The 13,679-nt window shown below is 43.6% G+C and overlaps 1 protein-coding gene across 4 annotated transcripts in view; it reads right to left on the bottom strand.

Moving 5' to 3' along the window:
* Positions 1-13,327, bottom strand: part of RPS6KA6 (ribosomal protein S6 kinase A6) — a 36,977-nt gene extending 23,650 nt beyond the window's left edge. For 2 of the 4 annotated variants that reach the window (XM_068204584.1, XM_068204585.1), the window contains exons 1-3: positions 13,004-13,327; positions 4,967-5,026; positions 1,224-1,340 (exon numbers count right to left, since the gene is read on the bottom strand). In XM_068204584.1, coding sequence (XP_068060685.1) covers positions 1,224-1,340; positions 4,967-5,026; positions 13,004-13,312 — 486 coding nt within the window. In that variant the 5' untranslated portion in view covers positions 13,313-13,327. Of the gene's footprint in view, positions 1-1,223; positions 1,341-4,966; positions 5,027-10,700; positions 10,743-12,460; positions 12,581-13,003 lie in introns of those variants that run through there. The other 2 variants (XM_068204587.1, XM_068204586.1) reach the window with 2 other exon arrangements.
* Between the last annotated feature and the right edge of the window lie 352 nt (positions 13,328-13,679).

Genomic DNA, 13,679 nt, shown 5'->3' with positions numbered 1-13,679 from the left:
TTTGTTTCTGTGGAAGTGTTAAATCCTGCACTGATGTCAAAACCAGGCTCCAGGAAACCGCCCTTGTGCTTGCCATGCCCAAAGAAGGACCCTGGGAGTAGAAACTGGGAAGAGAAAACACCATGAAGGCAACAGCCACTGATCCTCCTGGCTTGTTTTCTCTTTTCACTGGAAAGAACAGAGAAAAAGAACTCTGAGCTCAGGTGTGCAACACCTGAAGAGGCACAGCCAGCATTCCAAAGCTCCAGAGCATGTCTGGCCCAGCTGCTGGGATTCCAAGCAGGAGCACTCCTGAGGCTGGCAGAACCCTGAGCTCTGGGAAGCCAAATCTGAGGCAGGGCTGGCTGGGCTGAACCCTGAGGTGGCTTCAGACATCTCACATCAGGAGTAATAAAAATATGGAGCCCTTTCAGGCTCCTACAGTGAGAAGTATGTGAGGGAATTGGCAACCAACATTAGCAGGTAAAGAAATATTTCTGAAACCTCAAAATATTAAGAAATATTTGAAGTCTGCTCTCTACACTATCACTTATGCACAGAATGCCTCCCTAATGTCAATTTCTTCCACTCTCACGGTACTCTATGCAGAGGTTTGCTCCTGCCTAGAGACACACACAGAATCAGCACAAGAACAGGAAAATGAGAATAAATGTAAAGCTATTGACTACTTTAGATGTTGCAGAAGATGTAGTCTGAGTCTGGTTTAAAAAAATTAATCACCTTCCTATACACTAGGATTAATGTTTCAACACAGTGACAGAAATCAGATTTTCAACTTCATTTCTGCAAAGTGACACCCAGTGACACATTACAAAAGGCAAATATTATAACAAAAACTCTGCCATATTTCTTCTCTGTGCCATTTGAATAATTAGTGTCTTTTAGCAGGAGATCACTTGATAAATACAGCAAACTAGAAAAAGTAAATAAGCTGGGAAATGTATTTCAGGTTAAGTTCCCAACTGCCACAATCAACTCTTCTGTAGCTACATAAATACAGATTTTGTGTCTTGAAAAAAGCCAAGCATTCCCAGCATGTCAAGTCCCATTACCAGAAGAGAAACCAGCATTTGCTTCAGAAAGTTCTGTCCATGGCACTGGAGCAAGGCTGGGAAAGGATTCCATTACTCAGTACATTTTCAAATTATATTCCCAGCAATTCTGCTGGCCACTATTTCCCTGGAATGTCTGGACAGGTCTATGGAACAAGTTTATCATCTTACCTTTCCAAATGATCCCTGTCCAAGAACCTTAAGTAGTTCAAACTGTGCTGGATCTGCTTTCTCACATCCTTCTTTCACATGGTGTGTAATAGGAATTTCTTTCACACTTCCTTCATCCTGTGATTTCAAAGCAAATAAAATACAACAGTGAGCAGGCCTGCAGTAACTAAGTCTTGCTAAAAGTGCATGTAAATACCTGGATTTTTCTTTGTTTAGTTTTATTTTAGTAAAATATTTGAAATTCTAATAAGGCTTAAAGGAAAACTGTTCAAATGAAGAATTTTGCCATCTTTTCTTAAACTGATGCATCTAAAATTTCTAAACTGAAGGCAAATTCTCAAAGAATGCTCATTTCCTTTTGACAAAAATATTTCAACTACAGAAAAGCTGGATTATTTTACATGAAAGGAATAAATGCACAGATTTTTAAGCCAAGACTTCTGTGCTTCACCTCTGCTTAGCAGCTTTAGTTTTCCCAGTGATTACTCTTCTCATCTTTCCCCCTTCCTGAAATAAGTCTTAATGAAAGCCAAATTGAATTTCATCATTTGGGGTAATTATTGCTTTTCACAGCAGCAAATAATAACTCTGGTCATCCATTTGTAGCTGAAGGAACAGGCAGCATTTGAAGACCATAAATAAGAGATGAGTCATCTTAAGGACTCTGAAAATTCTTGCATCCAAGAGAAGAAACAGCTCTGGGGTGCAGAGCTCCTGGGAAGATTATCTTGTGTGGGGACCTCCTTCAGACAGCTGAGGGTAATTCTGAGCTGGGTGAGTGATTTAATGTTCTCTTGACTGTCTCATGTCCCTCTCAGCTTTAGCAAAGCACGGCACAGCAGTCCCAGTTGTGAAAAGACAAACATTCCTGATGACACAAATCCCATGATGGATTGCAGCTTTTATGGTGTAAGAGAAGTTTCTGAGAGCCAAAACAAGCAAGGTATCAAAATAAGCACTCTTGAAATTAAAAACTGAGGTCCACAACAGCAACCTCAGCTTGCAGGTGGAAAAGGAGCAGCACCCTCTGCCCTAGCAAGAAGATCATTTAAGTTCTTGCACAACAAAATCACAAGTGAAAATCCCATCTGATTTGCACGAGTTCACTTTTGGGGCATCAAATTATCATCAACTGTCTCCTATCCTCTCTTCAGGCCTTCATTTTGAAAGCTTCTCTTAGCAGAGACCAGAAAACCACCCCACCAACCTCCAGTGAGTTACAGCCCCTCGACGAGAAGTGCAAACAGCACCAGGAAAGGACCTGAGCACTCACTGGATGAAACAGCTGGGTTTTGGAAATAACATCATCTATAGTCAGGTGAACTTACTGACCAAGACTGTGCATTAAAAGTTCTACTCAGCTTTATCACAGTTCATACAGAAGTACCTGGATGAAATTCTGGCTTTACACAGAAATTCAGAGTAGCAATCTGATAATCTGAATTTGTACATGCTGCAGTAATTAAAGAAAAAAAAAAAAAAAAAGAAGAAGCAATCATCACACTGCATTAATTGCTTCTGCCTTAATTGCTTTGCTTGTCCAGAGGGGGAAAGAGTTCAAAGAAACATCTTGGTATATTCCCAAACTGTAGTCCAGCTGTTACTGCACACAGTCCTTTCCCCTCCCCTCTCTTATTTCATCCTCCTTCTGGGAAAGGCCTGTTTGTTCTGCCTGCTTCCCACACAAAGGTGGGTATTAACACCAGACACTGCTGGAAAACAAAGTTAATTCTATAATTCACAACCAAGCTACTTTATTTCCCTCTTTGGTCACAAACACCCATCACACTGATGACACACTGTAAAATCCCAGCTTCCCCTCATCCACCCCCCCTGGTGACTGCATTTATGCACTCAGAGGACAGCTACACCTATCTTTTCATTTTCCTTTACTTTTTAAACACATGCCTAATTTAAGGCAGGTAAGAACAGCAGCATTTTGAAGTCATCTGATGACAGATGAAAGGAGCAAGTTGTCTAATTACACACCCAGCTGTAAAACAAACTTAATGGCTGCTTCTTCCTATGAAATATGTAAATACTCTATTTAGAAGCCTTTTTTCTTCACCATCCTAATTTGTATTCCTTAACACCGTGAAACTTTGCATGAGAAAAGCTCTTTAAGAGTTCAGCCTCTCCTGTGTTTATCACCCACCTCGAGCCATTAGCCTGTGACATCACACGTGGTTGCTGAGGAGACTGAGAGGATTTCTAAATGTGAACTCAGGAGAGAAATGTTTTCCATGCAAATAAAGACTAACTTGAAATGGATTAAATGAGGTTTTTTTTTTTAATAAAGCGTTTTATCTTCACAAAAGATGTCTATATAATTTCACTTACTTAACTAACATTAAGGTACTAAAAATTGGCATGACTGGGGTGTAAGAGACCTCTTCATCACCACCAAGGAGTGAGCACACAGAGCAGAGCAGCTCCAAGCCACTTTCATTTTCATTTCTACTTTGGCCTCCACGAACTGCAAATTTGATTATCTCATTTTGTGTTCTGCTGCTTGAGCAGCAAATTTCTTTCCAAGCTGAGGCACCAGCTCCTACCCAGTGGCCTTGCACAAGAGGGAACTCAACTCTTCCCTGCTCCCAGCAGGTTCACCAGGAGCCAGGGAGCTGAAGGAAACACTGGGATCAGTCCTGGCTTTGTCACAGCTCCCTGGAATGTGGCTCCAGGCACCCGAGAGCTCAGCAACCTCCTCCTGCTCTAGAGCAGTAGAAAACTCAGACAATCCACTGCTCCTTTCTTTGCTGCATGTGAGACCACTCTGACACTTTATTTACCTGCTCCACACCAGGAAAATGTCCAAGCACCACGTGGGTCTATGCCCAAGACTTCATTCTCCAAATCCCTTCCTTATAAATGTCATTATTGTGACACAAAGCAGTGGTTACAGCTGGTGACAAGATCGATTTATCCCACAATCCCAGACTGGTTTGGGTTGGAGGAACCTTCAAGCTCATCCAGTGCCACCCCTGCCATGGCAGGGACACCTTCCACTGTCCCAGGCTGCTCCAAACCCCATCCAACCAGGCCTTGGGCACTGCCAGGGACTCTCTGGGCAACAGATACCTTCGTGACCCTGCTCAAAAATACGAGGAGGAGTGTGTTGAGAAATGCTGGCCAATGTTTCCATGGGCAGTCAGACATTTCACCACACACGGGATGAGAAGTTTAGTCCAAGGTTTAGCCAGCACACAGAACACTCATCCTCAGCATCTCCTAACAGGCACTGGGCAAACTCCATGCTCAAGAGGGGCTTACCTGGGATATTTCTACATAAAAGCACAATTAACATACTGGTGTACACATTAATTCTGCTCTAAAAAAGCAGAATCAAGTACATTTGAGCTGAAGATACAGCAGCTACACTAAAATCTAGAAAGACTGAACAAATGATTGTAGCAAGAGCAGCATTCAGCTCTCTGTATGAAAGGTCCCAGGCTGGCCTGAGCACTTCTGAGGTTGAGGGATCAGCAAATGCTCCCTTCCAGCACAGGGAATCTTTCCAGAGAGCTCTGCCTCATGCACCAGAGTTTCCCAAACAAGGCATTTACAGTCCCTACCCAGGTACTAATTTCCAAAGCCATCTTTGAGACTTAGAGTCTCCTCAGATTGTGTTCAAATAAAATGATGGTTGCAGAAGTTATTAAGGAGCAGGGAATGCATATATTTTGCTGCAACAGGAGGTCATGCTAATGAGTGGCTGAAGCGAGGAGGAATCAAACACTTACGTGGTACGAATATGGTTCACCTTCTTCCATAGGCTCATCTGCCATTTTAAGGCCATTTAGCTGCAGGGGAAAAAAAAGAAAAAAAAAAAGGAAAAAAACATCATTAAGACCCAGCAATTTCAAATTAATAAGAGTTCAAAATTCAACCAATTTACATTTCAGAGCACACAAGTGAGAACTGGTGGTGGGGTTGCTCTAATTTAAAGCTGTAGTTTCAAACAAACACTACTACTCAGTAGTTATATTTAGCATCTCCCTTATGTATCATTTAGCATCTCCCTTTGTAAATGGCATCATTATTATTATTATGCCAGTGTTATTTAATTGGGATTAATTTAAAACTCCTTTAAAAGCTACAGATACCACTCCTACAAGATGACACTAATGCAGAATTTCTCAGTTATGCATGAAACTATGCTGCAGATGCTTTTCAGAAATCTAGAGTCTTCTAAGGAAAATTAATTTGCAGTTTAAAGAGAAAAGATGCAAAAGTGATTCCAAGCCTTTCTGAAAATACCAAGACCACAGCAGCAGTAAAAAAAAATTTAAACTTAGTTTAAGCACTCTCTAAGTAACAAATAATACACTGCTGAAAGTAAAAAAAAAAAAAGAAACCAACCAAAACCCAGAAATATGAAGGACATGCTCTGTTCAGACATGCAAAGCAGTCATTAAAAACTGGAAATACCTGACAAAAATGGGTGAATGCCATTATGGATTTTGCTAGTAATAATTGCTAATTTATTTATATATTAATTGCTCAGCATCTCTACCTTTATATGGCACAGGTCTCACACTAAAATACTAACTACAAATGACATAAGAAAACTCAAACTTTTCTTTCTGGAAACCAAGTTGAACCAATTAAACTCTTAGGCTGAGTTATGACCTTTTTTTCTAGTACTTGTGAAGTTTTCTAAAATCCCTGCCTAAGATACTGGAATATGGTGCTGCAGTGAGCATGGGAGTAGGTAAAACACAGGACAACAAAGTCCCCCAGATTCCTCTGCTCAGAACCAAACCCAGAAGCTGGAGGAACAGGTGGGGCTGCAGGGACAGGTTTGTACCACAACTGTGTCACCCAGGCAAATCCTCAACCACTTCCACTGCTGCTACAGACTCCTGGTCTGGAGTAGAGATTTTAAGAGTTAATTCACAAATTGATGCTTTTGATAAAATTAAATCTCCAAGTTTTGTAGCAAAGTACTGGCACTTATTTTTGGACTATAGAAACATTGGGGGGAAAAAATTTTAAAAGACAAACCAGAAAAACAGATCAAGGAAATAGCATAGAGCTTCATTTATTTTCACTCCACAAGTTTCTATTTATCATAACTCAGTCTGACCAATGGTACCTCCAACCCATGCCCATCATTCATTTCTCATGTGTTGCCACCCTAACTCTACAGGCCAAAAATCACTCCTGCATTACCCTGGATCCAGAAACCAAAGCTACTCATTTGCTACATAACTTATTTCTTTTTTTGCATGTTTTTTCACAAATTAGACAGTAGGAGGGACAAGACACTACGGTTATTGTACAAATGAACAGAATAAATCCAGCAGTAACACCAAAGTTCAGCCCAGCTGTGACCCCCAACCTCATTTCCATGCAATTTTATTTCACAACATCATAAATTACATTCAAGTGTGAACCACTGTGAAGCCCACCAAAACTGACCAAAAGGCTTATTTGGAACTAGAAATAAACTGGGTTTCTACTCCTAGTGCTCAGAAATGTAATAACATTGTTCCTTCATGGACTTTAACTCAAAGTGTTCAGCTTTTCTTTCTATAAAGATGGGCACCATTTTCAAAGTTTTGTTACTTAATTTAAGCTCCGGAGCCAACACTACTAAGCAGAAGAACTGTAGATACACTGAAAAAAATACAAATACAAAAAATGGGGCTGGGATGGGGTTTTGAACCCAAAATCAGTGTGTTATTCCACCTAGGTTGCTCCTGAGAACACCACATAATGTACCTCCAACCTGCTGGCAAAGCAAGTACACTAAGCTATTGGATTTTTATGGCAGGTAATCATCTTAATTAACAATTTCCTATCATACACTTTTCCCCTTCACTGTTGCTTCTTGGTTTGTGTTTGTTTTTTCCTGTCCAGTCTCTCTGTACTGATACAGACTGGGACACCTGCCAATTTCTAGTCCAAAGAATTTGATGTTCAAGGGCATGAATCTGCTTTTATTGCTTGACACATACAACTACACTTTTGCCATATTTGTTTGTGAATCCTGGTCACTGTCCATTAAAAAGGAACACAAGGAACAAAAATCTGCAAACTTGTTGGAATATAACCCAAAGTCTGGTGGCTTGTTAAGTAATTCAGCTAAAAAAAGTTAGTGACAAAAATCATATCATTACTGTCTTGTACAGTCATTTAATTGGCCATGTTTCAATAACCAGAAGCTGGCAAAAAAGAAAAGTGACAGTTAATACTTATTTCCCACCTCTGTGGAAACCAGATACAAAATGCAGCTTCCACAGCCAAGAGAGGCTCCTTTTAGTGATTTAATCATGAATATTTATGCACAAACATATAGAACAGAACAATTTTAACCTGTAAGTCATTACTTACTAAATATCTATAAATGTACAAATTTAATTTATTATTGAGAATTAAAAAGTACAGTTCTCTACAGGTGAAAGAAGCCTGAAGTGATTGTGAAGGAGATTCCTTCATCTTTCAATCATTTTGCTGTTTAGTGCTGCTCAAGTCCTACAACTGAACATTTTAAATATTAACTCCCATGAAAACACAAACTGAACTCAGGCATTTAGGCAAACACTGACGACACTTTCCAAGCACACAATCTGAAAATGACACCAAGTACCTCGTGTTGTTGATTAGCCAAAAAATAACAAAAGGAACTATGTAAATAGATGAGCTCAAAGTTCAGGTCAGAGCACCTGGCAGGTCAGACACTCACTCCTGCAGAAGTGCAGGCTGAGGGTCCCAGCTGCCTGGCAGGGAGCAATGTGCCTCTGGATTAAACAGGGCCACAGATCCCATGGCTGGGATCATCCACCCCTGTTACCTTGGGAGAATATCCAAAGGGCTAGGAAAAGGCTTAATGACAATTGCACATGTTCTTCCTCTGATTAGTACAGCAGAACAGAGGATTCCCAGTATTCCCAAAGATTGGAACCATCTTTTCCCCTCCCATATTAAGGATGTTTACATGGTAAATGCCTTAGGACTTGGTGGGTCTACAGGTTTTGGTTGAAAGAAGCCAAGCGAAAGGTCAGCAAAAATGCCTAATCCCAGGAAAAGCAGTGGAAGATGTAAAGCAGGTGCATCCTGCCCTGGTTTTACATGTCTCTACTGAGGCATTCAAACAGAATTTTAAAAATTCTAGAAAAAGCAGAACTGGGAATTTTATCATCATACTATAATTAGAAGTAAAAAGCAGTATTCAGCACCACCCACCTAAAATCTTGTCTGGCTTCAAACAGGTAAAATTCTACCCAAGGGTCACCAAGAGCTCCTGTATCCTCCACAGCTCCTGCTTCCCTGGGCTCCATTTGGGAAGTTACTGGGGTGTTCCCAGAGCTGCACCTCAGATCTCCCACATGAACACAGGAATAAGCAGTTTCCTTCCCCACAAACAGAAGGAAACCTTCAAATAGTTATTTCAAATATTTGAGTGGAAGCTTACATCAGAAATCCCAATTATGTCAAAAAGACTTTGAAAAAAATATCCTGATAGGACAACCACATTTGTTCCTCATTTATTCGTAATTACATCTATAGAGAGTTTGCATCATTAATTTAATTAGCAACACACTGGCCTACTGGATTTCCTGAGATAGGTCTGAGGAGTTTGAGGGTTCTGGGCACATCCACTCCCCACCTGCACAAACTCTGGGCCAGCCCCACTCCCTCAATTCCCCTCACAAAGGGAAGGGGCCTCTAAACTCCCTCACACTCTAGAACACACCAAGTGAAAAAGGGAGATAAAGCAATCTAAAACACCTGAAACCCATAATCAATTACTAGGGAGAGCTACAAAGTTCTTTTCCTATGGCAAATAAATCATACATTCAAACAGGACACCAAACCTGCAGCAACATATAATTAGTAATTTTTAAAGAACATTTTGATCCTTCCCATTATCAGATCAAGGGAGAATTACATGTGCCTCCAACAAGTTACAGCTCTGACAAGACACAAATCTGACCCCGAGCACAGGGATCACTGAATTAGCAAAGGACTTGAGATCTTTTCATTCCTGCCTGGGTACATGATCTTAACTCCAGAATCAAAGGGCATAAAAGCAGCCAGTCTCTAAATCATGTTTAATGGCAGGCAATTCTGGAAAAGGATAAGATTTAAACTTGAGGAAAGCAATTATTTCAAATGTTTTTCTTAATGTAGTGAAGTACTACATGAATAGCAGAATTCTACCTACGATTAGTAAACAAATCATACCCGTCTTTGGATTTAGGGTTATTGTGAAGTGCCTCCACAGGAAGCAAGGTGAGCTACCTGCAACAGACTCCTGGTTCCTGCCAGAGACTCAGAATACTACAGCAGATTTCCAAAATTAATTTCAGAAGTGGTATACAAACCCACCATCATCAATACTGTATTGCAGCACTTCTCAATGCATAAAGACACTCATTGTTTTCCCTTTAAGAGCATTAACGTGCACACTTTTTTTTTTTTTTAAGGCAACTTGTTCTCCAAGATCTTTACAAAATCTGTACATTTTTGCACTGCTGAGGGCACTCAAATTAGGGGCAATGTTTTACTTTCTCTCCTCAACAGAACACCAGCCGATTATGGAGATTGTGAGAGATGCACTGAACTAGGTAGAGCTGAGTCATCCACGTCACTGCCAGTAATTACTCACAAAGGAGTTATGCAACTCCTAACACTGACAAAATTCAGTGGCCTTTCACAGACCGGGCTCAGAACGTGCTCCATCCAGAGGATGGACTGAAAACACTGGCCAAAATCAAAGATGTATTTATTTCAACTGGCAAAGGCAGCAGCTTATGTACAACAGCAGCAGAGCTCGGCTCATGAAAAATCCTTTTGGAGGGCAGCAACTTTCGATACAGCCCCGTTTTCCAGCAGAATACTTTAGTTTTCAGTCATATTTTTGTTTCAGCCTTGTCTTGCTTGTCACAATCAGACAATTAAGCAACTGGTTCCTGAAGTATTTATTGCAAAAATAAGTAGTTGAGAAGAGGTTGCATTTATGCAATTCACAATATTCATGTCTTGCAAACAGCATGTGCTTACAGCAATTACAGAGCTCGTTGTAAGTGCAATCCTCCCAGTTCAAGGGGCACAAAGTGCCCAAACTCCTGTATTCTGCCCAATTCCAACTATTTCTGTATTTCATTCAGCTTGGTCAGTAAAATCCTAATGTTTACTTTTCTGATTCTTTGTAGACTGCAATTACATTTTCATAATCTACAACACTTGATTATGATCAACACTCTCATACCTGTTTTTTTTTACCACGGAAATACTTATTAATCCAATATCCAGGGGGAAAGAAGTTCACTGAATATTTGAAGCTTTAACAGCACAACATTGATCCTTCCTACCTAGGTTTAAGGAATTCCCAGAGTCACAAAACAGCTTCACAGGTGATACTGTCACAGGAATATAAACACATGAACAGCACAGTGCACAGCCCCAAATCTTCAGCACTTCAAAGACCACCCCCCAAAAAAATAGGCAAAATAATTCAATCCTGACCTTCAATAATTTCTTCCAAAAGTTCATGTTGTTCTTGTGACTTGAAGCATGAAAATTTTCCTACTTTCAAAATCACCTTTCCTTGCCAGGTGTTTTCACTCCAAGTCAACACAAGTGCTACCGGAAATGCACTTACTGCTAATAACATAATCCTAAATTTAGTGAGCAAGCAGAGTCCTCAGAGAAAACCATTCCTCGCATTTTTCCTCCTGTGCCACAGCTAATGGACAAGAGCACCAGAAGGCACAAGTTAATCTTCAAAATAAAAACCTATTTCACAGTAGCTCTGTTGACTGTAGTTCCAGCACGGCCAAGGTCAGAGATCTCTCAGACTGCCAATACAAGGCCGTAATGAGTACTATGAGCTATCCTTCATTCTGTAAAATTTAAGTGAAAGGCCACACCAAAATTCATTTTGACATAAAATACACCTTTGTTGAATCCCCAAGCCACGTGGATGTAGAAATCCAACAAGTGAGAAGTGCAGCACACCCCTGAGATCACTTATAGAAAGGGTTATGACAACACAAGTATTTGTTCCTGTAATTTGGGAACTTCACACTCAGCTTGAAGAAAACTGGTTTGGCACAAATGGGCTCTAAGTGCTGCTGGCCAAACCTAACACGGACACAACAAACACCTTTTAATCTCCTTTTAATCAGAGCACGACTGGAGGAGCTTTACACAGACCTTGTGAAATACAATTTAAAGAGTGACTGTAGCACGCAGTCGCCTTCAGGTGTTACACACACACAGAGCCCGTTCAGCTGGACACCCTGTACAGTGCCCTGCTGGCTCCCCTTGGTGGGGAGGCTTGTCCAGCCAAAAAACGCCCAGGGATGCACATCCCAGTTCAGCTGCAACACTCTACACTTGATTATTTAACCACTGACACATCATAATTTCCTAAAGAACTGATCAACAGGACCAAGAAAGTTCTCAGACCTTTGCTAAGTTTCATACCTCAATTACAATAAACTGCTTTTACAAAGAATATGAACAATAAATAAAACTTAATACTTCTGCTGACTTTCTGATATCTGATGCATATCCAGTAATTATAGCACTTGGCAGTGGTACTAAAATCCCAAAATATTAAAAGCACTAAGAAATTTGGGGTTTTTTTCCCTTTCCAGTTTTATCAGAGAAAAAAAATTCAACAAGACAAAAACATCCTTTCACTCTTGCACATTTTATACTTTAAGATGGCTTTGCTACAGACCCTTTTCACTTGCAATAAGCCTAATGCACGACAGAAAGCAAGTCTGACCAGTTTTAAGCAACTTTGTTTAGATAACATCTTTTGTGTGTCTAACAGACCTAGGTGTAATCTTTTATTTGTCATAGCTGACGATACCTGATACACAACCCTTCACTGCTGATTTCAAAGTGCAAGAGTTTTAATACTCGAGCACCACGTTCTGCTGAGACACAGGAATCATTGCAACAGAACCAGTTTTACCTTTTATTTTCTTTCAAATTGCATTTGCTCCCTGCTGATGAAGCACCTCGAGCACTAAGCAATACCTGGAAGTCGTTCCCCGTTCTTTAACACGTTTAAGCATCCAAACCTCAGCCAGGCTCTCCTGGTTCTCTCTGCTCGTGGTGTTGATGATAATTAACGCAGAGTTGGTTATTCAACGTTTAAGCATCCAAACCTCAGCCAGGCACTCCTGGTTCTCTCACGTCGTTGCGTGTATGGTAATTAATGTATAGTTATTCCACGAGAAGGCAAAGGGACCTCCGTAGTGACAACCTACCTGGATGCGCAGCCACATTAGCGCGAGCAAATCTCCACTAGAACTTAAAGTAACTTTTCACAGGAGCTACGGCCATAAAAGTGAGTTTACAACCCCGCGGATGCTACGTGGGGAGGGACACCTGTGACACGAAGCAGCCGGGAGGCGACACAAAGCGCCGGCCGCCCCCGGGCGCCGGTGCCGCTACCTCCACACGTGTCACGGCCCGCGCCCGGGGGGCACGGCCGGGCCCGGGGCGGCCGCGGGGCTGCGCGGCGGCGGCGGCCGGGCCCGCGGGACGGCGGGGGCGGGCGGGGGCCGGCGCTGCGGGCCGGGGCCGGGCGGCGGGGCCGGGCCGGGCCGGGCGGGCGCGGGTCGCGGCCGTGCGCAGGCCGGGGGGCCGGGGCAGGCGGGGGCGCGGCGGGCAGGCTGAGGGGGCAGCGAGGCGAGGCCGGCGCAGCCCCGCGCGGAGGGGCCGCGGGAGGCCGAGCCGGGCGCAGGTGCCGGCGGGGCGCGGAGCCGGCCCGGCCCGCCCCGTTCCCCCCCTTCCGCCCCGCAACTGACCTCGGCGCCGCTCACGTACAGCTCCATTTTGTGGCAGGGCTGCGGCTCGTCGTCCAGCGGCGCGCACGGCACCATGTCCCGGCTGTGGGGCCGCGGCGGCTCGGCCGCTGCCGGTGGCCGTGCGGAGCGGCGCGGGGCCGGGCGCGGGGCGCGGAGCGCGGAGCGGAGCGCGGGGTGCGGGCGCTGCCGGCCGGCGGGGGCGGCGCCGCGCTGCGCTGCCCCGCGCACGCCCCCAACATGGCGGCCCGCGGGGGCGGGGCCTGCGCCGCACCGCGGTGACGTCAGGGCGGGACGGAGAATCCCCTGCATGGGGAGGGGGGGGAATGACGCGCGGTGACGTCACCGGGACTGCGGGCGGCGCCGCGCTGAGGGGGATTGGGGATGAGGGGTTTGGGATGGAGGGGGTTGGGATGAGGGGATTGGGGATGAGGGGTTTGGGATGGAGGGGGTTGGGATGAGGGGATTGGGATGAGGGGATGGGGATGAGGGGATTGGGATGGAGGGGGTTGGGATGAGGGGATTGGGGATGAGGGGTTTGGGATGGAGGGGGTTGGGATGAGGGGATTGGGGATGAGGGGATTGGGGATGAGGGGATTGGGATGGAGGGGGTTGGGATGGAGGGGGTTGGGATGAGGGGATTGGGGATGAGGGGTTTGGGATGGAGGGAGTTGGGATG

This window comes from Anomalospiza imberbis, chromosome 14 (assembly GCF_031753505.1).
Source record: "Anomalospiza imberbis isolate Cuckoo-Finch-1a 21T00152 chromosome 14, ASM3175350v1, whole genome shotgun sequence".
Classification (NCBI taxonomy): domain Eukaryota; kingdom Metazoa; phylum Chordata; class Aves; order Passeriformes; family Viduidae; genus Anomalospiza; species Anomalospiza imberbis.
This window is presented reverse-complemented; position numbering and strand designations above follow the sequence as displayed.